General features: G+C 41.8%; 1 protein-coding gene across 2 annotated transcripts in view; it reads right to left on the bottom strand.

Annotated features, from left to right (window-relative positions):
• fhip1aa (FHF complex subunit HOOK interacting protein 1Aa) overlaps positions 1-23,955 on the bottom strand; it is a 34,080-nt gene extending 10,125 nt beyond the window's left edge. Inside the window, exons 1-4 of one of the 2 annotated variants that reach the window (XM_069167160.1) lie at positions 23,737-23,955; positions 12,209-12,269; positions 9,131-9,351; positions 539-1,219 (exon numbers count right to left, since the gene is read on the bottom strand). In XM_069167160.1, coding sequence (XP_069023261.1) covers positions 539-1,219; positions 9,131-9,238 — 789 coding nt within the window. In that variant the 5' untranslated portion in view covers positions 9,239-9,351; positions 12,209-12,269; positions 23,737-23,955. The remainder of the gene's footprint in view (positions 1-538; positions 1,220-9,130; positions 9,352-12,208; positions 12,270-23,736) is intronic. The other variant, XM_069167161.1, reaches the window with a different exon arrangement.

Raw genomic sequence — 23,955 nt, 5'->3', positions numbered from 1 at the left:
AATTTAACTGCAGGATAAATGCATCATTAGTGTTGTGGTAATGTATACATCCTCTATAGGATTATCCCACTGTGCCCTCCCCGTGGATGCCAGTGAAACCAATTAAATTCAGACTCTTGTTGTTCAACTGGCATCACATCAAAACCTGTTTTTCATTACGCCATCTGCAGCTGCGGGTAAAAGCATTATTTACATGGGATTAGCTCGCGACCGTGCCGTAATCTTATGAATGCCAGACATTTGTAACACTTAATGCCCGATTTTTTTAACCTTGTTTTGAGTGGCTGTGTGAATTCATCTGCATATTTAGGACAAATTATGACGCCCAGGGTCTCAGAAATGTCAGGGAATAATAATAATAATGATGCTGCCGACTGAGTGGGTTGGGAGTGATACAATAATTGCTAGAATTGAAAAAAAATGTAATTAGAAAGAGGGAAGGCGAGTCGGGGGAGATTTACGGATACAAAATAAACACCATGTGACTGAAAGCAAGATCAGGAGAAAAGTCAAAAGTTGGTTTCCATTCAGGACTGACCGGACAGAAGTAAGTGTTGTCTGCGACGTGTTTGGCCACCCGCTCGTTCTCGGCAGACAAAGACATAATGAGCAGCAGGGCATCTCTGGCCTGCTGGCCCACCGTGCCCTCCCTGTGAATGAAGGGAATGAGCAGGGAGAAGATGAGGAAGTTGGTGGCTCCCTGATCCTCGCTGGTGTGGAAAAACAGCTCCAGAATCGAAGGGTCCTTCGCCAGAACGCAGCACAGCTGGTTGAGCAGCAGCACCAGCTCGGCTTCGACCGCAGGCGCTGCTGTGCCCGAACAGGAGGACAGCAGCATCATGAGCGGCCGCAGGATGGGCTTGTGATGCAGCAGAGGCTGGTGCGCCTGGCCTACCAGCATCTCGTACATCTTCAGCTGCTCCAGTTTCATGTCATCGGTGAACTCCCTGCGGAGGCTCCAAACAAACAGACGCTCCATCACGTTCTCCATCACCACAAACTCCAGGATGGGGCCCATGGCCCCAGCCTGCCCACTCTCCTCCTCCATCAGCAGGAAGAGCATGTGCTCCACATAGTTCTGCACCGCGCTCGCCTCGTCTCCGGGGATGGGGCCAAAACGAGGGCTGCCACTCGAGCCCGTGCTGAGGTTGATGACACCCATGGAGGGCAGGGTGGAGCTGCCGCGCAGGGGGTCATGTTTTTCCAAGATCTTCACCACCTTAAGTGAAAGACAAGGAGGAAACTACTTTAACTGAACAAACTATATGTATATTAATGCTCATGCAAAAACACAACTGCAAACTTTTCAGTTTTATGACTTAATGTGTTTTGGACACATCACTGCTACAGTGTTATTTGGCGGAAAAGGATGATGGCAGATGTTGGACAATAAGACAGGGGACTAAAGTGTTTTTCAGAGATTATTAGAATATGATTCGCACAGGCAAACAAATCACTGGTATTTATTTGATGTAACCTTTGGGTGAACGTTTATAATTTGTGGTTCCGAGTGAAATATCCTTTCAAAAGATTGCTCTAAAATTTGGCGCCATTTGGATCCCCACGGGACGAAGAATTGTACTTTAAAAATCATTTTGATCATCAGGTCAGGCCTACTTTAGTTTGTGACCAAACACCAGCAAAAACTGTGACATTCTTATCGGCTGCACTTTAGTGTTTAGTGCTAAATTGCTCATTTTAACATGCTAACTAAGATGGTAAACATCAATAACAGCATGCTTTGCATTGTGAACTTGTTACCATGCTGACGATAGCATTTAGCTGAAAGCACTGCTGAGCTGCTAGCACAGACACAGGCTCACTCATATTTATTTGATGTAACCTGATAGCTCTCTCTCTCTCTCTCTCTCTCTCTCTCTCTCTCTCTCTCTCTCTCTCTCTCTCTCTGGGTGAAGATATGTATACATCAGTAAGTTCAACCACAACAGTGGACAACAGCACTGACCACATCTTAACACAATGTTTGCGGTGGTCAACTGTTGCGGTGGCGTCATGTGGTGGGAGTGACACTTGAGAAAGACACGCAGGACTTGACTGTAATCAGAAGCTCAGTTTCAATTAGGGAGGTCATTTTTCTGAGTTGTATGACTGCATATAAAAGGCACCATTGGATTTGACTTCAGTCAAAGTTATTGGCTTCAAAAAAAAATGGTGACAAAGAGAATTCTACCTCTCACCACACCTACAATATACGCTACAGTATGGACGTGCAACCTATAACACAAGTCAGCATTTTCTTTGCGCAGCAGTACATCTTTCAGATAGTGCTTGTATACCAAGTAACGGTTTGGTTTGTGTGTGGCTGAAACGAGTACAATACTTCCCTTCTTCCCGACAGGTTCACTGTCATCAGAAATGTGTTGTATATAGACCAGCAACACGGTACAGATGAACTCAGTTTGGTAGCACAAACTCAACAGTCCTTTGTGTATCCAGTCCCTCCCACGTGTGTCCGCCGTGTAGAAACTAGTGCCACAATAATGGAGCCAGTGTCCCCAGCCTGCCACTGCTGCTATGACAATAACTGGCTGTGTATGAGAGAACTGGGCATGGCTAATGGAAACAAGAGAGCAGAGTTTGTAATCCCAGCCTTAGCCTGACGGGACTTGGCCCAGCGGTCCGAGCCTCAGGGATCAGTCCTGCTCAGCCTCTCTGGCCTTTACTGAAGTGACAGGAAGGAGCCAGGTTTGAGGATTTTATGAGGATTTTACCTTGAGGTCACGTGCAGAAATGAAATTGTGATCATTTGCTGTTATCTTGTATAATATTGGCGCAATTAAGTTCAGTTGCAAATAGGGTTGATGTTGACCTTTAATGCAAAGCATTTGATTTGCAAACTGAAAGTAACAGCCATTCTTTATTGAAGAGTGACAGTCCTGACTGATAGTGTGCCATTTGTCTAACCTCACCTACTCTCTCTGGTTTGGTTTGATGCCGGAAAACTAAAGATCATCCCGAAGTGTTTCGCCACAAATGCGTCACACATCGAAACAGAAGTACATTTATTAAACTGGCACATTTGTTAGAGGTCATGTGTCTTTAACTATGAATTGTTGGCCGCAACTGGCAGATCACTTAGCATGTCATAACAAACAAAGAGCCCTGTGAGGCCTGGAGAGCAGTAGATAAGACCCAGCGAATGATCATAAACCTAATCTTTTAACTCTGACACAGACAGAGCTTCTTCCAGAGGGACAAGGCCAATATTACCTGCAACATGTTACTCTGATTACAAGGTTTTCCGAACTGAAACCCAAGTCGAGCACTCTTATCGGGTTACAGATGAACTGAGAATGGAAATAAAACTCTGCAGGAGAGGGTTCGTGCTGCTACTTTGCCTTAAGCAAAACAAGGTTTAATCTAAAACAAGTTCTCATTTTTTTCTGTTCATACTCAGTAGCTGGGACTAGTTAGCCCCTTGTGTCTTTAATAAAAACAACTCCTGCCTCCATTTGAAGGGAAAAAGTAAAACCAAGCAGACAACTTCCCACATGGATGTTGATGAGTATGTTCACATAACCCAAAATCCTGTAATGGCCTTTCCCAGACTAGATGTTAAACAAACTACAGCCTACCATCACATTCAGTGCCATATTACAAGATGCATCTAAATCGAGTAATTCAGCTATTATAAAAAATAACTTATTGAAGCAGTCTGACCAAACAAAACAATTATTAAGATCTAGCGTGTAGGATTTAGGCAGATCTGTTGGCAAAAGATGTTTTCATTAGTGTATTAAACTAAGAAACAATGTGTTTTCGCTATCTTAGGCTGTGTTCAGACTGCCAGGCCAAATCTGATTTTTGTCATATTGTATCTGGATTGACTTTTGAAAGTCTGAACAGCAAAAAAAACAAACACATTGAATACGATTTTTGCAATCCGGATCCAAACCACACTTGGAAGTGGTTTGAAAGGCGATTCCAATCGGATTTCTGTAGATTCTCAGTCGGGACGCTCCGATGCCTCTGATCAGATTCCTGGCGTCATTCGCAATGCGACACCCGGTGACGTCATTTTCAGACTGACAGAGTCTGCTACCGTTGGCAGAGTGCTATTAGAAAGTGAACATTTTTGCGCTTTGGAGGACAACAACAGTCCATGGACAGGAGCCAGAAAAAACTGTCTGCTGCCACTTCCGTGCTGGCAGCTTCCGTGTTAGGAAGCCGCATCACCAACATACCTAACCTAACCTATCTACCTCACAACAACCTATCTACCTCACAACAACCTTATCTACCTCACAACAACCTTATCTACCTCACAACAACCCATCTACCTCACAACAACCTTATCTACCTCACAACAACCCATCTACCTCACAACAACCTTATCTACCTCACAACAACCTTATCTACCTCACAACTACCTATCTACGTCACAACACCAGCACCTGCCGCCAGCAGGGTCCGCCTCCGCCAGTAGCGGTGGACACCGCCGCCGCCGACCGTGTCCACCGCCGCCGCCGGCAGGGTCCCCCGCTGCCTCCAGCAGTCCACCACTCAGCGCAAGTTCTGTGTGCTTGTTATAATTATACTAGATAACTTTTCCACAGTAACTCTGCTACATTTAGGCCGCGGTGCAAACCTAACGTGCTGACGTGATTTTACTTGATGTAGAATAACTTAATTCTCATGAAATGGGAGCTAACGTGCTAATTAGCTTCGACTGAGCTCATAACAGAGTTCAGAGGAAAATGCTCCGATAACCGCGGATTGTTTTATGCGTCTCAATATAGCTCCGATAAGGAACTATAATGTACCGTATGCAACTCTGTATTTTACATGTCGGGGTGATGGTAAACATGGACCAGAGGAGATCTAGTCCTCCCGATTAATGAGGATTGTTGTTTTTGTACTCCGGTGTAACGTTACAATCAGCGACCCTCTCAGTTACATGTACCGGTACCGGTACCGGATAAACGAGCCCGACTACATGTGCAGGAGGCTGCAGAGAGCAGGAGGAGGTGGTGGTGGAGGTGGAGGGACATCAGTGAAAGAGAAAGACTGTCGGCTCGACCTGAGCAGGTTCAAAGTTTGAATTGACGTGTGATGCAATGAATTGACATGTGATGCAATGAATTGACATGTGATGCAATGAATTGACATGTGATGTAATGAATTGACATGTGATGCAATGAATTGACATGTGATGTAATGAATTGACATGTGATGTAATGAATGATGTAATGCAGCGTTGTGCATGTTGCAGTCGTTACAGAGCTAAATCAACTCCTCCTCTCTTATTAGCTCCACTATTGTAATGCAGGTGCGTTAGAAGTAGTTGGAGACTCACTGTCTGCTGTCTCTGGTGTCCAGTTTTACTCCTGTGTTACAGATCAGGGGGGACAAGCTTCATTTATATGCATCTGTATGTTTCACTCATTGGACAAATAAATTCTGATTTTATTCTGTTTTCCCAAAGCAGGCTGCTCCGTCCTCCAGAGAGACAGAGGGCCAGTGGGACATCACGCATAAAGTCACCGAGAGGTTGGATGTCAGACGGACCGCTCAGTGGGGAAAAGAACTGCAGCCACAGGACTGTCATACACAACACTGAACACCTTCCAGCGAGTGGGCGGAGCTTCAGCTCCTTCAGGTGACACCCCCCCCCTCCCCTCCCCAGTCTCAGAGCAGAGAAGACTGATGATTTTCTCACTATTTCAAAGCCTAATTTAACAAACTTGTCTGTGGGTTTTTTTCATTCAAATTTAGATGGGTAGTTAACAACCCATACTTCTGTGGTGCGATGAACTTAAAACTTATTTTCATTTCTACTTTACAGCATCTTTAATATCTGCAACGGGTTCTCTTAGCCCAGAAGGGACTAAACAAAGTTGCTTTTAGAGGGCCTTTACCGTTTTTCACGAGTTTCACGGCCACCGCAGATTGTTTTACACAGTTGGAAGGTGAGAGTGAGGCGAAGGGTTTTGTTTGGTTGCAATCTGAGACCTCACCACTAGATGCCACTAAATTCTACACACTCCTCCTTTAAGTAAGTCATTTCTCTCTGGCTAGTTGCTAACTGTGTCTGTCTGCCAATTGGTGATGAGAGGGTAGTGTATAATGGGTTATTTCACTAAAAACAACTGCCCGGTGCATCTAAAAAATTATGAAGACATGCTTTAAAACATTAAAAAAAAAACACTGTGTGGAATACTAATTTGTGTTTGATAAAATGTTTCCACAAAAAAAAAAAAAAACTAGAATTGTGCAGAGTTTTAATGTTTGGACACAGGATGTCTCCTACGTCACTAAAAAGTATATTATTAGTGTATTGTCTCCCAAAGGTTTAAAATTTCCACATCACTTGTGAATGAGTTGCATATTGGACCACGACTGACTGTAGAATCAAGTCACATATCATGCTCGTACACGTGAATTTTCAAAGAGAGAACACAGACTCTTCAGCAGATAAACTTGAAAGTTTCCATCTCGTTTCTAACCGTGCTCACACATCATCCTGTACGCTGGAGGTCACATGTCCAAGTAAAACACATTTTTGAGTTGAGGGAGACAATAAAAGGCTTAGAGTAAGGGGCATGCACACACGTAATACAGCACACCACTTCCAACCAAGTCACACAGCTAATCCCTACAAGCTTGCCTGGTGTTAACGTTTTAATAAAACCACGGAGTAATTCTGCCTAACTTGGACTGACTGAGCCCACACTGTCAACCGCCAATGAAGATATAAACTCAAACGACGCTTAGTTACCAACACACTTCTCTCTATCTCCTCGATGTCTGGCCAGTGTCATACTTCCGTCCGTGTGTGTGTGTGTGTGTGTGTGGAGTTTGTTCCTCTCGGTACGGGAGGAGTAGGATTAGCAGGCCGCGAGGTCCCACGGGGCTGAACAGGGACACATGCTGCTGCAAAGAGCCAAGAGTCTGAGACAGTCAACTTCACGCTGCCAAGATTCCACTGGCCTTGACCACACTGCAGTTTACTGTTGTTGGGACAGCGGCTCGGGTCAGTTTCTACCGTCGGGAGGTAGAAGTCAGGCCGAATGTTTGTGCTTTCAATCGTATCCAAGCTCTTTCATAAAGACAGTGTTCCCGAACTGGGGGTCCGAACTTTCCTTAAGTGGTTGCAAAATAAATATGAAAGTAAAATATTGATACTTTTTTTAAGTCATGCTGGTTTCTTGTGATATGCAGGATAGTTATACCTCGATAAGGTGTGAAATACAGGTTTTGTTTTTAAGGGGACACATGGTAAAAGGATGAAAACTACTATTTTAATGTTGAAGTTTGGAAAAAGTTATTTTCAAAGTTTATTTTTAAGGAATAGTTTGACATTGTTTTTTTTTTAATATTTTTGTTCACATTCATGCGGTATAACACAGTTTTGTGCATTAAGTATGCAGCTGGGGTCTGGAGGTGATTACAGCAGCTAGTTTTGCTCTGTCCCGAGTTCAAAAATGCAACTACTAACATGTCACTAATTAACATGCTCTATCTTGCTAGCCTCATCAAACAGAAGTGTAAAAATGTTAGTTTCCGGTTTTGTGTGGCTTCTCTCAGCTCTCACTGAGTAGCTGTCTGGCAACCAGCGGAGATGCTGCACAGGAGTGCTGAAAAGATCAAATGACACTGTCGCTCATCAGGTCGAGCTCATCGCCACAAACATTTTTACCTTTTTGTTTATGTTATTGTTAAACTAACACATGAACTAGTCAGCTATAGAGACATTTACAACAAATTCAAACTGTCATTCTAAATCCATTACTGTCCAAATCGGATCAGGATTCGACTGCGAGCATTTTATGTCGTTAATGGTAGATCTGGTCTGTGTGTCCGGGTTGAAATCCTCCGTGTCAGTCTAATCCACATTGGTTGCTAAAGTAATAACATTGTGCTGGAAAGTAGAAGTAGCTAATATAATGAAACCATGGTAACCAGGGTAATGAAGTCATGATGCATTTGAATGTGGTTAAAAAAAATAAAAATAAAAATAAAAAAAAGATTTGTAAAAGTCAGATCTTGTGATCTTCGGCTGTTCAGGCTTGCTACGGGTTAAGGGATTCCAGTCGATTATGCACATAAATGAGATTGTGACAGACAGTCTCTGTGCCTCTGAGCACAGCCTCAGGGTCATGTTGCTTGAACACAGAGAACCAGGCAGGCTGTTTCCCCTTGCTTCTGGTCTTTATGCTAAACTAAGCTAGTTGCAGCCCAGCTTTAGCTCTATATTTAATTCACATTCATGGCTGCATCAATCTTCACATCGACCTCACAGCAGCTCAAGTTATTCCTTTCAGTCGTGGGCAGGGGTGATCGATATGGCTCTAAAATAATATCACCACATGTCTGGGTATATTTGTGATTACGATATTCTTGACGATATGACAATACAGAAAAATATTTGATTATTCATTTTAATAACATACAATTTCAACAAAAGTGTTCCAGATTTATGTCAGCATAAAGGTAACATTGTGCCTTCTAATATTCATTAAAACATTTTTTTTTAAAAGCATGTCAGTTTTATAGTTTGTAAACAAAAGTATCTCATAGTGAGATTCAGATCCTGTAAACAGCACTGAGGGGAGATTTGGAGGCGCATCGGTGCAGGAGAGCTACATGATCACTTGCAGAGCTTCTAATTACTTCCTCACTACTGTCAGCAGATTCAGCGATGTTTGGGCCTGATTTTTAAGTTTAGGGTCGACGTTTGTCCATTAATAACGTAGTTTTGGGCATTTGTTGAACTTTTGTTTCGTAACGAGTCGATTCGTTCAGCGTGCGTCTGCTGCCTCTGTGTGTGTGTGTGTGTGTGTGTGTGTGTGTGTGTGTGTGTGTGTGTGTGTGTGTAACAGAGAGAACAGAGGAGGAATGGAGGAGAAATTGCACGACCGTCAATTAAACTCACACTCAGCTGAAAACCTGAAGAACACAGCAGCTTTCAGACATGCTTGTTGCTAAGCTGCAAATGTATGCCATACATTTCCGCTGCGTAAAAGTATGACGTCATTATGTTCCATCATGATATACTTTTTTATTTGTATTTTTTTATATCGTCAAAAAATTATACCGGTATTATCGTGAACAATATGATATGCTACACCACTAGTTGTGGGACTGTTGATTTCGTGCCGGTGTTTACCTGAGCCCAGTGGTTCTTGAACACAATCATGCAGGTCTCCGGGTCCACCCCTTGCAAGACCAGAGACTGCCCGTCTTGATTTCCATTGGTAACCACAGAGACCATCATGGTGACCAGATCACACGCGGGTTAAACCATGTCATAGGCAGGAGACGGAGGACATTCCTGACTGCTTACCGGGTGCAACCATAACCACAGACAGAGGAGTAATCACAGAGGACCTGAGGAGTCACAAAAAGAAGACAGAAGCAGACGTCAACATACACAGAACCACAAAAGGTTGCTTCATAAAATAGCTGCAGAAAGATGGACTGAAATGACTGGTGATTGCTGCAAACTGCTCTTCCTCTCTTCCTCTCTTCCTCTGCATGGCCAGACAGCAGCTATGACAGGCATGCAGGAAAGAGAACAATAACAGGCAAAGTCAGATGACTCAGTAGAGGAGAGAAAGAAGCGCAGCGTGCTCGACTTCACAGTTGCCTGCCGCACTCTGGACTTCAGACCGAGCTGTCACATTGCTTTTGGGGTACCTCAGACGCCTGCAGTGGATTCCCGCAAGCCCCCTGACATCAATCTCGTTACAAAAAAAATGTTTTGACATCAGAGGGCGAACGGCAACTGGGTGTGAACTACCCGGGCCGAACGTGGTTGAACGAGGAGGGTAAAAAGAAAGAAGTCTACTAATTTTGTAGATCTAAACACGACTTTGCTTTTTGCCGTTTTCATTTCTGGATCAGACATTACTACAAGACTTTTGGGCAAGCAAAGTCCACGTTGCTCACACTGCCTGTCAAGAAGAAAAAAATGTGTTATTTTAGTTAAAAATAGCCTGAGGGCAGCTTTGCAGAGCAGTTCCAACACTCTGGAAATTTGGAAGATGCCCATTTTTCCCCCCAGAAAGGAACTAATGTGTTGTTTCCCTTGAAGAGGACGTTGCTGGAAAGATTGATTCCACCAAAACAAGACAAGACGTTTTCTTTGACAACACTGGGAAGAGAACAAGTGTTGTGCTTTTTTTTTTTTTTTAAACACGTGAGCTACTACGTGACTAAAACAATATCAAAGGATAAATCCAGCTCCGTTATACTGTAGCATGTTTCCAGGTAGAGGGCTGCACTTCAGAAGAACTGATGTCAGGATGTGACTTTTCTACTGATGTTTCCTGCGCTTGCAGACAGTGAATATTTCTGATGACTACCATTTCGATCTGAAATTATGTTGAATGTTTCTGAAAGTCACATTCAGTTTTAAGGGATTGTACATAAACTCACTTACCATTTTGAGTGTATGCGTGCGTTTGCACTGTCAAGTATGGACGCATGCAGTGCACTACAAGTACATAGGTGGTGTACTCCTGCCCGTCCATAAATTAAGTATAGAACGGTTGACATTATGGCTACATAGCGAAAAAGGGGGGGGGGGGGGGGGGGGAACCACCAATCTATTTTCAAACTGCGGCGCCCGAAGAAGCCGCAGGTTTACATTAGACAAAGAATAGATCGTTCAGAGCAGGCTTTTATTTCTCGGTAAATTTACCAGTGAACGTCGGCAGATGTGCAATTGAAATGTTACGTTTATTTTCGGTAAGTGCAGAGCAGCCAAGTGCGATTTGAGACAGAACTACCCTGTTGAAATTGATGTACTACGCATGTAAGTGTACTAACATGTAAGGGCATTAACACAAGTATGCAATTTGAAACACAACACAGCAGTACTTGGAGCGAAAAAATATGTTTACTGGGTGAACAGAGAAACTGAATAGAATTATTGTAAATTATTGGTTAAAAAAATAAATATATGTATATATATAAATAACAGTAATTTTATATAAGACTAAGAATTTACAGAAATGCTAGCTACTTTTTGAGGCGATACTTGAGTACTGCAGTACTTTGAGCTAAATAGCATGCATTAAATGGCAGATTTGTTTACCATGCAGTGGTGGCAATTTTACATAAAATGGTCAATAATGTATATTTCCAGTGATTTAATTTAACAAAAGTTGACAATAGAATCATGCTATTTCAACCGTTGTCCTGGATTACTCATCTTGAATGCCATTGTCTGATTTTGGTCACAGAAATGAAGGGTTTCTGACTACTGAAATGCAAGTAAGCTTTTAAATGGAAACACATAGAGTCAGGGTTGAGTTTGTATTAACGCATTCATACTTCTTGAATGACGATATGACAACTTTGACCATTGCATTTGCTTGTATTGGCTCTCTCGCATGACATACGCTTTAGAGATTATTGGATCTTCAAGTACTGACAGAATGTCAATGAATTTCCACCGGATCAAGAGAACTGAACATTTTATTTCCTCACAAACACCTATGCCGATTATGGCACCAGACATCCTAATTCATGTTGTTGGCAACCTAAATCTGTGAACACATTTTCAGAGCAATCTATCTAATACTTGGTGAGATATTTCACTCAGCAGCACAGAACCTCATGGTGGTGACAGATGTTTAGGATTTATCACCTGGAAACCACAGACAAACATTATGACAATCCATCCAGCTGTTGTTGAGATAGTTCAGTCTGGGCCAAGTGACAAACAGAGAGCCACGCCACTGGCGTGGCTGCAAACAAACTTACCAGCAACCAAACCACGACATAGTGTGTTTGTCTCTGAATACCGACACAATGACAGGACAAAGTGAAACTCTCACTCTGCACAGAGCGGTATGGACCCCTGTCACCACAGGGGGGCAACTGTAAAACACACAGCAGCTGCACGCCACGACACCAAACTACGGCCTCCAGCTCCTGCCCCCAAATGTGTCTCTTAGCCAATCACGGCCCAGCCCGTTATTTTGAATTCACTGGTCCCCAATGCCACAGAAACATCCGTAACATCCCCAGAGTTCAGGCATACCGAGGCACACAGTTAAACTCTCATCATCTGCTTTCAGTTAGAGGAGAGCGAGCCGGCTGGTTGGATTCTTGAGAAGGAATGTACAAGCGCTGTGGAGAGGTTGTGTGTCAGATTGCGTGTGTGTGTGTGTGTGTGTGTGTGTGTGTGTGTGTGTGCGTGTGCGTGTGCATGTGTGTGTGTTGGCAGATTTCTTACCTTCCTTGAACCATCTTTAAGACAGAAGCGTCACTAAGCAGGCAAGGACCTCATTATTGTCCTGTTGTGACAAATAAAGAGATACGAAGACATGTCAGGAGGGGATCAGGAAGTGAGTGTCCGCGCGAGAGGCGAGGCATGGTGGGAAGTGACTGGACATGAGTAAGCTGCTCCGAGCGCCACACTTGGATGGAGATGGAGAGGAGGAGGTTACAGGGAGCGAATAAGGAGTGGGAGGGAAAGCAAGAGTGGGAGGGAGCGAGAAGGGAAAAACAGGCTGAGTGAAAGTATACAGAGAAGGAAGGGATACAAAAAAAGAAAAAAAGAAAACTGACAGCAACAAACAGTTCACATGTACAAAACATGAGATTAATCCAATCGAATGTCAGGACTTAATACTTCTGCAGGAATGAATCTTAATAACTCCCTCAGGAGAATAACACTATTGTCCCATCCAATTAGTGCTGTGATGCAAGTGATGTCCTTCTCATCTGCGAGAGGCCCATTCCTCACCAACATTACAGCTGACCTCACCGGCACTGTCCATCGTTCAATCGTGTCACAAATGACGCAGCCTCAAAACTCTCAGGATCAAGTTTCTAATGGCACGAACAACAGCTGGAAAAAAGGCGTCAGCTGTTGATTGTAAAACTTCACGGAATGTTTGCCATTATTTAATCATTTTTAACTGAAGCGATGAAAGTGCTGTGTAACGATACCTCCACTGTGAGCACAACAGAATACAGGTTTTACATGTTGCCGTTTTTCTTCCTCTCACTTCAAATGGATTTGATTTAAAAAAATAACAAAAGTGACACAGGCAAATCAGCTGGCCAAAACATCGGCCAATATTGGCTTTTAACAGATACATTGGTATCATGAACTGGTAACGAAGGAGAAATCGCATAAACTATGTTTGAGCTTGTTCAGAGATGTTGGTTATATAGTTTGGTTATAGTTTGATCACCTCAAAGCACAACTTTATTTTCTAACTTGTACATATCGATTGTCCACATTTGCAGGGAAAGTTGTGTAATTATTACCTCCTGAGGCTTCTCTGTTGAAACCCGACGTGCCACATAGTTTAGAAAAGGGCAGGCACTTTTTAAAAGTATTTGCCAGGTGATTGGTTGAACCATCCATCTATCACCACTATCGTGTGCTAGCTTCAACCAATCAGATCTTTGCTTCACGCTGTGGTCACACCTGAACCGCACTCATAGCTGCCAGACACTTATTGGTTCCACAAGTGTATAACATGAGGCCAGACAAGATTGATTCTCGCGTCATCTCGTCACTCCAGCTGCCTCAAAAGGTAATTTCTGACATGGAGATCACATTTTGCCAGGATAGTTGGATTGCTTTTTTTTATTTCGCAGCGCTCTTCTGTATTTGAGTTCAGCTGTCGCAGTGTTAGCACAGCTGTCTGAGTAATTGATCTTCACAGACCAAAAGTTAAGAAAATTCTGATGGTTTTATTTGTTTTATTTCGTTATTGGTACAAAAAAAAAAAAAAATGCAAGATTATTTTAAGCAGTGATTAGCTCGTGTGAGACAACAATACACTGGCAACAACTCCTCCCAAATCTCCATTTGGTATAGTATGTTTCGGTCTTCATCTGTCTGCCAAACAGGTCAAGACATGGATTTTCCATCTCGATACAACCCAACAGAGACAGAACACCAGCTCCTCATAATACTCCAAACAATCCAGCAGATCTGCAATGTCCATTTTTCCATCCAACATGAAAGGAGTTACTTTTTTTTAAAGGAATAAAATGTGTGGTTTTTTTTTTTTTAAGTCATCTAGGAAGGGCCTTTTACTGAAAGTCATGACCTACATTATGGTCTCATTTACAGTACCTGCCGTCATACTGTCGCACAGGGGGAGAGCCCACAGTTACCCAGAAGTCATTGCTCTACTTGCTCAAAATAACCTGAAATACAGTTGAGCTAAAATTGGGATGGCAGAGAACAGCAAAAATATAGGCTGTTGAAAGTACATCCTCTGTGTGTGTGTGTGTATGTGTGTGTGTGTGTGTGTGTGTGTGTGTGTGTGTGTGTGTGTGTGTGTCCCCCCCACTAGATTTTCCTGATTTGGTAATGACCAATTACCCAATTATGGCAATTTCATAATTACACATATTTGTCAGAGACACGAGAGGCAGAAGAAACAGACGGACTCCTGTGGGTACAGCAGTGAGCTCCACCCATAGACAGACAGTATTCTTCCTTTACTGCATAAGAGAATATTAGACATATTGACAATAATGCCAATGCTAATACATATCATACAGTTCATACAGTACATTGCTGTGGAGGATTATTTATTGGATATATTTTTTTTTTCAACCTTCCATCTGGATGTCCAAACGTTTCTCAGACACCATTTAGAAAATCAAATAAGAAGTTTCTTTGATGAGACATTTCATTGTTTGCAGCCAAACAGTAAACTACACGATATACGTCGCAAACTCTACACTAATTTAAAGAGATTGACATCAAAGCCCTAAATTCATGCTAAATAAACAGCCCGATATCTCGCCACCCGTGCAATACACCCGGTAGTTCAACTCATTTTCTTGCACAACATATTGTAAGTAACATACGTGACGACTGCTGTGAATTGCTTATGGAAAATGACTTACTTTAATGCAAACAACCATCTTCGTCAAAACCTAACCACATGGTATTTGGTGCCAGCAAAGTAGAGCGTGACACAGTATCCTCCGGTGGACCGACGGGTGTATTACACACTTTGACGTGGTACAGGCTTGTAAATAAAAGACATAAATGTGGCTACGTTTGTAAGGTGACATGTTTGGAGGCTTTACTTCTGAGCAGGCAGTTTATTCCTGTGGGTAATCGACAGGCTGAAAAACGAGGTCAACAGTAAATAAAACGCTTAAATCTAGAAAAATTAAAAACAAATAACTGTAACGCAAAAGCTACAACTAAATTAAATTTCCTTTTCTTGTGAACAACTAATTTATTCGACATAGTGCACCATTATTTAAAGCGTTGCCTGCTCTACTCTAATAATGGCTCTGGTAGCATTTTAGGCCTGCTGCAAACTTATCTCCTCCACATGACCGTAAAACAAGTGGCTCAACATTATGAATAAGTAATTAGATGATAGCCAGGAGTGGTTACAAACAGCACTTTGCATTTTTTTTAATTTTTTTTTTTACTGCTAATCGTTGCACTGCTTTAATTATTTTTTTCCCCAAAACATACAGCTTAAAAATATAATTTTCCTCATTTCGACTGAGTGGGAAGGGTTTTACTTGTGGTGTTGCATAAAGAGCAACACTCCCATGGTAAACATGAAAAATTAGATCAGCTTCAGGAGAATGAAAAGAGGACATAAAGACCCAGGCCGATGGGCGCGAACACAGCGAAATGAAAGAGAAACGCTCGCCCTTAGGGGTTTTGTCTTGTCTTTTTTTTTTTTGCTGTGGTTTCTGGCATTGTCAGCTTTCTGCCATCCCAGAGGGCTTCTTACACAAAGGTGTGGTCTGGACAAATAGCGCAAAGGCAGGACGCACCCTTTACTCAGAGTGATGATCCAGTTTCTTGCTAAACAGGAGTTTTAAACGTCAGAGTAGATTTGATCAACTTTAAAAAGCCTTTTTCTTACAGTTATAAAATTGCTTTTTGTCTAAAATAAAGCATTATGGGCGCTATATTACCATTACTGAAACAGTCATTCCCCTCAACTGAAGAGGGTGCTCAAAGAGGACAAATTCACAGTGGCCATGGCAACCCAGTGATAGACAGGGCCATTAAAGTGATAGCAGCTGCTGAAATATTTAAGGCTACTGGTGAAGCCATTGAAGGGCCAGATAGTGGCTGGCCTGAGTGTTTATGTCCTCGCCACCCTCATCTAATCAACAACTCAGCAGGCAGGAGAAAGCCATTCATTTTCTTATCCAGCTCTGGATTGTTTCCTTCAGCCAGTGGGGCATTGTGTTGGTCCATTCATCTTTAGGAGAGTCAGACTAACATTCAGAGCAGCTCACACATTTTATTTTTATTACGAGTTTGTTTGATTTTCTGTGTCTTTGTTAGACAAAAGAGCAAATATGATAAATGAGAAGAGATGGAGAAGAAATGCAACAAAGATGGCCGGCTCCACTCAAATTAGAGGTCATGGTCGGCATCCTGAAGCCTCTAGGTCAGCAGGGCTCCTTTTAGATTCCAACTCTTCAGACCCGACCTAGGAGGCTGCACAGGACTTATTTTGGCTAATAAAACTGCTGATTAGGTTGTTGTTGGATTGAGCTATGCTGAATTATGAATTACTGTCAAAATTCAACTTTAGAACCAATCAGAATAATGAAGATGCAACTTCTCGTGACCACACATTCCTGAGAAAAGATCTGTTCAGGCAGCAGACATGCGTGGGCAAATTGTAGGTGTGCAGAGCCTTTAAATGACGGAACACTTTGAACTATTCACATTTATTTACTTTTTCTGTTATTGAGTTAATAAAGAAAGAACAGTAATACAATATTTCCCCCTCAAATTATATATTTATAACAGGAAATCCATGGCAGAATGGCAGCTGAATCTGCCACACATGACTTCTGTCAGATGAAAAAGCTGTAGTCAAGCATGAGAGGGTGTTTTTTGAGGATTTAGTTAATTCTATAGCATTTTAGTAGCTCGTAGTAACTCTTTTTAGTTTTCTAATATTTAAAGTCTGTGTAAAGTACTGACTCTTCTGAATTGTATAACTGCAGAAAACTGTCTTGCTCCGCAGACTTATTATTTTCATGCGAGATCTACACGCTACGACAGAAGCATAACAACCACACAATCAATTTTAGCAAAAGAAAATTATTAATTATCTAAATTGTCCAGGGAATATATTATCGATCTCACCTTCCCCATGGTAAAATAATTTCAAAACATATGTGAAAAAATACCAGCCTAAAGGCTCCTAAAATAGTCCAGATGTTGGACTTGTGTTTGCAACCTGCAGGATTTCTTTTTACAGAAATGTTGATATCTTTTCATTTTGATTTATCACAAACATATCATAGTAGCTGCAGTATCTCTTCAACACCTGTGATAGGCTCTTGGGCTGAGAAATGACTGTAGCTGGCTTATGAGATAAGACGGTGTTATGTAAGCAGATAGTGTTGCTCCATGCTGCATGTCTGTGGATTTTCACATGCACGTGAAGGCTAACAGGGTGTGGGCTGTTGTATGGGAACTGGTTTAAGAAACAGGCTGTTCCTACCACACTGCTCAGTGATCTCGAGAGACGAGATTCATTAACATGTCCAAACACTCTCTCTCGCACACACACACACACTCGCACAAACACACACCTACGCAGGTGCTCAGTTTAGCTTGGCGGTAAGAAAAGGAGGAGGCAGTAAAAGAGAAGGTCAATAAGAGCAGCAGCAGCACCAAAAGCCTGAAGGGGGAAAAAAAATACAACATTTCAGTAACTAAGTCTTGAATATGAAGTAGACAAAAACTAACAGGGGTTGACAAGAGGACATATGTGTGAAACCATATGTCCTGATCAAAGACAGCCAACTTCACGTGCTGCAACTCAAGACGGTTCAGACCGCAGAGGAGAGATAAGAAGGAGAATAGCTTTATCCTCCAGACAGAGACAGCTTGAGACAAAATCCTGCTTCCTTCCACTGATATTAGAAAAGTCTGATGTCATCCTTCACCTGCGTGTGCACAAGTCAGTGCATGTCCCGTATGTGTGTGTACGGATATTTCACCACCCAGGGTGTGAGACGTAACCTCGCAAAGGACTGCAGAAGATTGCTTTAAATTGTAATGTTTTTTTTCTCTAATGTTCTGACAGTGGCTTTGAGGAAACCACCAAACCAACTCTGTTTCCAAAAGTCAAAATCATTCATCTTCACAACTCTAACTCTCTGCATTAAAGTTCTTTGCAATATCATTTGTGGACAATTATTGTGGAAATTATGTCAATCCTAATATTCTTTTTTTTTTTTTTAAATTTCATTTATTTACTTATTAATAAGCAAAAACTGCCAAATGTTGTCTGATATAATTACAAGTCCACAGCCATGCTAAGCAGCTCTTTTAGGCTTACCTTAGACACAGCAGTGCGCTGAATGCAAACATAGCTGCAAAGAGAGGAATGGTATGGCTCTGCAAGGCTTTTCCCAGATTCTGTTCACTTTTTTCTTCTCACGTCAGCCCTCTTGCTTCTGAACACGGAACTCTCGGGATAATTTGACGACCCAAGAGATTTATGTTGTAGCCACGAGTTTCTGACAAATAACGGTTGTGTCCTGATTCGCGAACTTCCTTTACTGTACTAACAGGTAGCAAATTACACGCAAGCACTCTTACTGTACTTGCGTAGTGCGCGAAATTATACGAGTTAAACTTGGCTCGTGTGTTTCTGTCTATTTGGCATGATGGACAGATATAAATACGACAATACCCATGAGCCTCAGGTGTCGTTGCTACGCAATTTCAATTAAAGGTGGTGCAATAGTGGCTTTTTTTTTGTTTTGTTTTCTCAACAATGTACAGGTCAGCGTATTGATAAAAAAAAAAAAAAAAAAAAAAAAAATTCATGATTTTTACTTCCACAACTGGTAAAATAAATCTCTTAGGTCGTCACAACTCTATCAGTGATAAAAAAAAAAAAAAAAAATTAAAAAACAGCTGAAGCTTATGGGAGTGTCAATAGGTTGGCAGTACTGGACAAAGTTAGGTTTTAAGCCGACGGTGGCGCTACAGATGAAAATCAGGCGATCACCAAAGTCTCTTAATGTGTGTAATAATGCAGTGTAAGCTCCTCATTGTTTCATTACACCCGGCCGACCCAAATTTACAGAAATGTTATAGAGAACCTGACCCGTGTCCTCTCCTTTTTTTTTTTTTTTTTTTTTTTTTTTTTTTTTTTTACCCTCACAGGTTAAATTACCTCATTGTTTGTACACAATGTAGGCCGGTGACATCATTCCTACTTTCATGTCTGCATGGGTAGACTTCAGCCGGTCCCTACACTACAATAGGCTTCTGTCAGTGATAAGACTGTGTGCTGTGAGGGTACAGTATATCCTATCTCTGCTCCCGCTGCTTCCTCTGTAGCTCGTTTGCATCACGTCTCACTTACCGATAAAACAGCCATGTTTGCATGTGGGATGGAAGAGGAAGGACAAAAGATACAGAGCGTCTGTGAAGCAAAATTATATTTTGTCAACTGGATGAAAAGACGGGGGTTTGGGGTTTGAAATGGAGCCCATTTATAAAGTTTACCAACTCAAAAGCTGGACTTTTATTTTTAAAGTGACTGCAGAGCAAACCAAAGTGCATCTCAGGCTCGGCTGCGTTGAATATTTTCTCGGGCGTGGATGACTGTGTGCATGTTTGTTCTCAGTTTTCATCCTTTTACGAATAACTCTTCCTTTTTGCTCAAAACAGGCTCAGTTGAGTAGGTTTGCTCTAGCCTTCAAGTGGCTGACACACTTCAATATCCAGTGATCTTTTTGTGCTCATAAAGTCCGAGGCAAAACAGATGCAAAACGCGAACAAGATTCGCTGTTGACTTTTTCTCAGAGTTGTAAATACGGGCAGACATTTTTCACTTCATGGCAGCTTTTCTGAAAACGGAGGACAGACTGCAGGCTCCGTGAACATAACTTGTACCTTGGTTTCAGGTCATTCTTGGACAACAGAAGTGGTTCAACCAGATTTAGTTACAATCTATTCTTATCACAGCTCTGTCAGGAAACCACAGAGAGTCTGTTAAGCGGGCAGTGGCAGAGTGTAGCCAACAAATGGGTCAATATCACAGATGCTGATAGAAATAAACCACCAGTCTGAAGCTTCAACATTCAAATTGTGTTACAAGCCAAATTTTTCTGGAAGCCCCAGTACAAGTATGGCCAAAGTAAGCAAACAATGATGTCTAATGTTAACCAAAGTACATTGTTCAAAGCCAGTAAACAAGCAGACTCATATGAACAACAATGTTCTAACAACCATAAATAAAAGGCTCAGATTACACTGCAGTAGCCATTTATAGAGTTTTTATTAATGAATAACAGTCCGATATGACGCTTTACTGATGTAACTGCATGATATGTATCTAATCTGCGAGGACTTTTGCTCACAACTATATCTGTACCAACATATCTAAAGCTCAATAAACACATATGATTTGCTTTAATCTGTATACAAACAGAATTGCAAAAATTCACAAACTTTGCAAAGAAATAGTTAGCGCACTTCTTTTTAAAACGCCTGAATTGATTTTTATGCATTTATGTTTGTGTATGGATTAAACTGATTCATGTGTTAATTGGTGAGTTTTAGAGCTGCTGATAGGTATATGTATATACATTTTTAACTTTGGACATAGACAGGCTAGCTGTGTCCACCCTGTTCCATTATGCTGAGCTAACAGGCTGCCGGCTCTGACTCCATATCTACCACTGCAGACACGAGTGGGATTTCGACCTCCTCATTTAACTGTCTGGGGGGGAGTGAGAAGCCGATCTTCTAATGAATTAAAAATGAAAGGATTCCATTGAATGTAACATGTTATTCTGTGCCGAGCATAAACGCTGCCATTCCTGGTTTGTGACGCATGTTTCTCTGTCAGTTTCCAGGGTCACCGTCAGGGCACGGGCGAGGAGTTTGGGGCTAATCCCAACCACAAGACAGAGCTGAGCCGGCTCCTTCACGGTGGGAACGGGGAAACGCACACAAACACCTGCTGACGTGATGAGTACGGCACCTGTTCCACCACAAATCTATGGTTGCTCATGTCCCTTCTGACAGACTAAGCTACAGAGACTTGTTTACAATAAAGCGCAAGTTATCATCCGTTTATTGTCAAAGTGGACAAATATTCTGATTAAAGATGAACTGATGTGAAACATTTTCTCGGCAGCGAAAGCACCCAACAAGGTGAAGCAAATCCGATCACAAACATGTGACCTGCAGCTGTACATCTAATCAAATTAGTGTGACCATTATTCAGACCAGCAGGCTGCAGTGGAGACCGAGAGATCCTGCGAGTGGGTGATGTTAGCCACACTACACTCTCGTAGACTCTCGGAGACGAGCCCCCCTCTGAACATCACTGGGAATCATAAAGAGGACCGATTAACATTCCTCTCATTCCAAAACACTTCTTCACAAGTGGAATTACAAACTTGAGTTTTAACTGAACCTGCATTCACGTCAGCATTTATGTTCCACCCACTCGTGTTTAGGATGATGTTATAAAAAAAAAAAAAAGTGGGCGAGATAGCAGAGATTTAAGTCTTTGCTGTAATATCTAGACTGGAAAAGATTTTGAGGCATTATGAATTATGATAAACGGACATCCCAGCAGAGACGTTTCTCTATAAAACTGTCTTGAATAAGTGCAGCAACTGACAACAAAACCACGGTAAACAAACTCCCTGCTATTATTTAAACCGCACATCCTTCACAGTGGTGGCATAAAAACAAAACAAAAACCACCTGAATCCATATTAAGTGACGATGCTGCAGAGCAGCCCAGCTGTAAACCGAGTGCACAGACGAGCCACAGCTTTAAACAGGATCCACACGAAGAGTACTTTAAGGACCACTTCAGCGCCCACAGCAGCCACATCTGATGATGACATGCAGACATTTGCAGAGCACGCGTCACGTGACTCAAACTGTAGCCTTTTGGTCATCTGATAACAAAGGGCTGATTAATGGAGGGTGTAAGGGATGTGAGAGTGATCGTGTCCAAAACTCTACACAGGTGGTAACAACTGAACCATCTCCATGACAACTGGGTAAAGTCCATCCCGAGATGAAGGCCGTGAAGGTGTGGCTAAAAGCTCAGAGAATGCCGGTAAGTGGACTACAAAATCCATTGTCAACTTTGAATTCTCTACATTAGTGCATAATGTACAATCTATTTTTCATAATAACTGAAAAATAATTATACATTTTGAATAAATATATTGATTCCAATTAGCTTTTAAATACAATAAATGACAGGCAAAAGTGAGAAATTACTCTCACATTTGCCATTCAAGTACTTTATGTTCACGCAAGTCTGGGAGTTCAAGAGAAAACATATACAGTATGTTTCTTTCTTGAAGAAATTGTATTTACTTGATTCCTGTTGTTCTGGGTTTTGTACCCTCATGGTTGAAATGCACTTATTGCAAGTCGCTTTGGATAAAAGCGTCAGCTAAATGAAATGTAATGTAAAAGTATGTAGAACGGAAACAATTAGTCGACCAATCAGCATTCATCATGTGTGCCCACCATCCCCATCTATCATAAATAAGTTGAATCTCTTAGTTTTTAACTGTTAATAGAAAAAAAAAATGATGACAAAATCTTGGGCTCGAGGAGTGTGATGAACATTTTTCACTGTGGTGTGTTTTGTAGACAAATTATAACAATAAACATAAATTCCACAAAATATATATGTATATACACACAACACAAATTCCATACTTTGGTCCTTTGAAAACAGCGAAACCATTTCAATGACACCTGAGGCAGAACTTTAAACGTGGCTTAAGTATTACAACAACAACAAAATGTACACTCAAATCAAGAAAGACAGAAAAAAATCCAAAAGAAAAAAATATATAAAATTTCACAAATAATGTGATGTGAACCATTAAAATTGTCACGCCTAACAGATCTTATTGAGAAGTATTGTAGAACACATCTGAAAAACATAGAAAAATAGGTCTGGTTGAGGTAGGTATCTCTACAAGCTGAAAGAACTTGAGCAACACACAACTTTAGTTTTACCAACTCATGACCAACTCTTTTCTAATTAATAACTATTCTCAAAAGCTCGGCTAAGGTCAGGTGATTGTGAATAACATTGATTTACCAGGTGGAACAGAACACCTGTGTAGGAATGACAAACAAAAAAAACACACCCACACACACAGATGACCAGCCATGAAACATTGATGTTGGCAGGTAACCGAGCACCTGGACATTGTGTCTCCCTCCCGGTGGATATCAGAATTCAAGATTCATTAAAAGAGGACACAGAAAATTAATCAGGACAACAAGCTGTACTTCAGACTTGACCAGTGTGGCTGTAAAACAACTTTGTCAGAAGCAAACAACAACAACAACAACAGCAGCAGCAGCAGCACGTGGATGTTATATTTTACTGCAAGATTATGAAACCAAATACTTGAGAGCCTGTCATTAGGCAGTTACTGATTGCTAAACTATCAACTATAAATAGGGTGCGTCTATTTTGCCTGAGAGGAAACGGGACCGAGCCCAGTTGAGTTTTTCACTCGTTTAACTTCTCACGGATTAAATACCAGTCGTCTTTTTAACTAGGTGTCCCAACACAGACCAGTGGCTTTCCCCGTGCAGCTTTGTGGCTGCCCAACCCTTCACCCACCCGCACATGTCAATCACAGAGTCCAGAAAACAGTCTGTGTCAAAATATAAGTTAACATACGAGTTCAACTATATGAAACAAACAGAACAAGCGTCGGCGCTTGGAGCTTTTCCTTTCCGTCTGTCTTTCTTACCGTCGGACTCGGACGGATCCTCCAGTTTGACAAGAGCGCGCAGCAGCAGTTGCGCGGCGTCGATCAGCAGCAGGTTTCTACCCACAAACACTCGCTCAGTACGTCTTCTCAGTAAAAAAAAATAAAAATAAATAAAATACACAGATCCATATTGTCCCGCTTCAGTAACAGTGCGCAGAGGTAGCCTAGGCGATGTGTAACCAAGCTACTTAACCTGGT

Source organism: Embiotoca jacksoni, unplaced genomic scaffold (genome assembly GCF_022577435.1).
Source record: "Embiotoca jacksoni isolate LCO1_2020_lvr unplaced genomic scaffold, fEmbJac1.0.p SCAF_4, whole genome shotgun sequence".
NCBI lineage: Eukaryota > Metazoa > Chordata > Actinopteri > Embiotocidae > Embiotoca > Embiotoca jacksoni.
The sequence above is the reverse complement of the archived record's forward strand: the minus strand, read 5'-3'. Positions and strand labels throughout refer to the sequence as shown.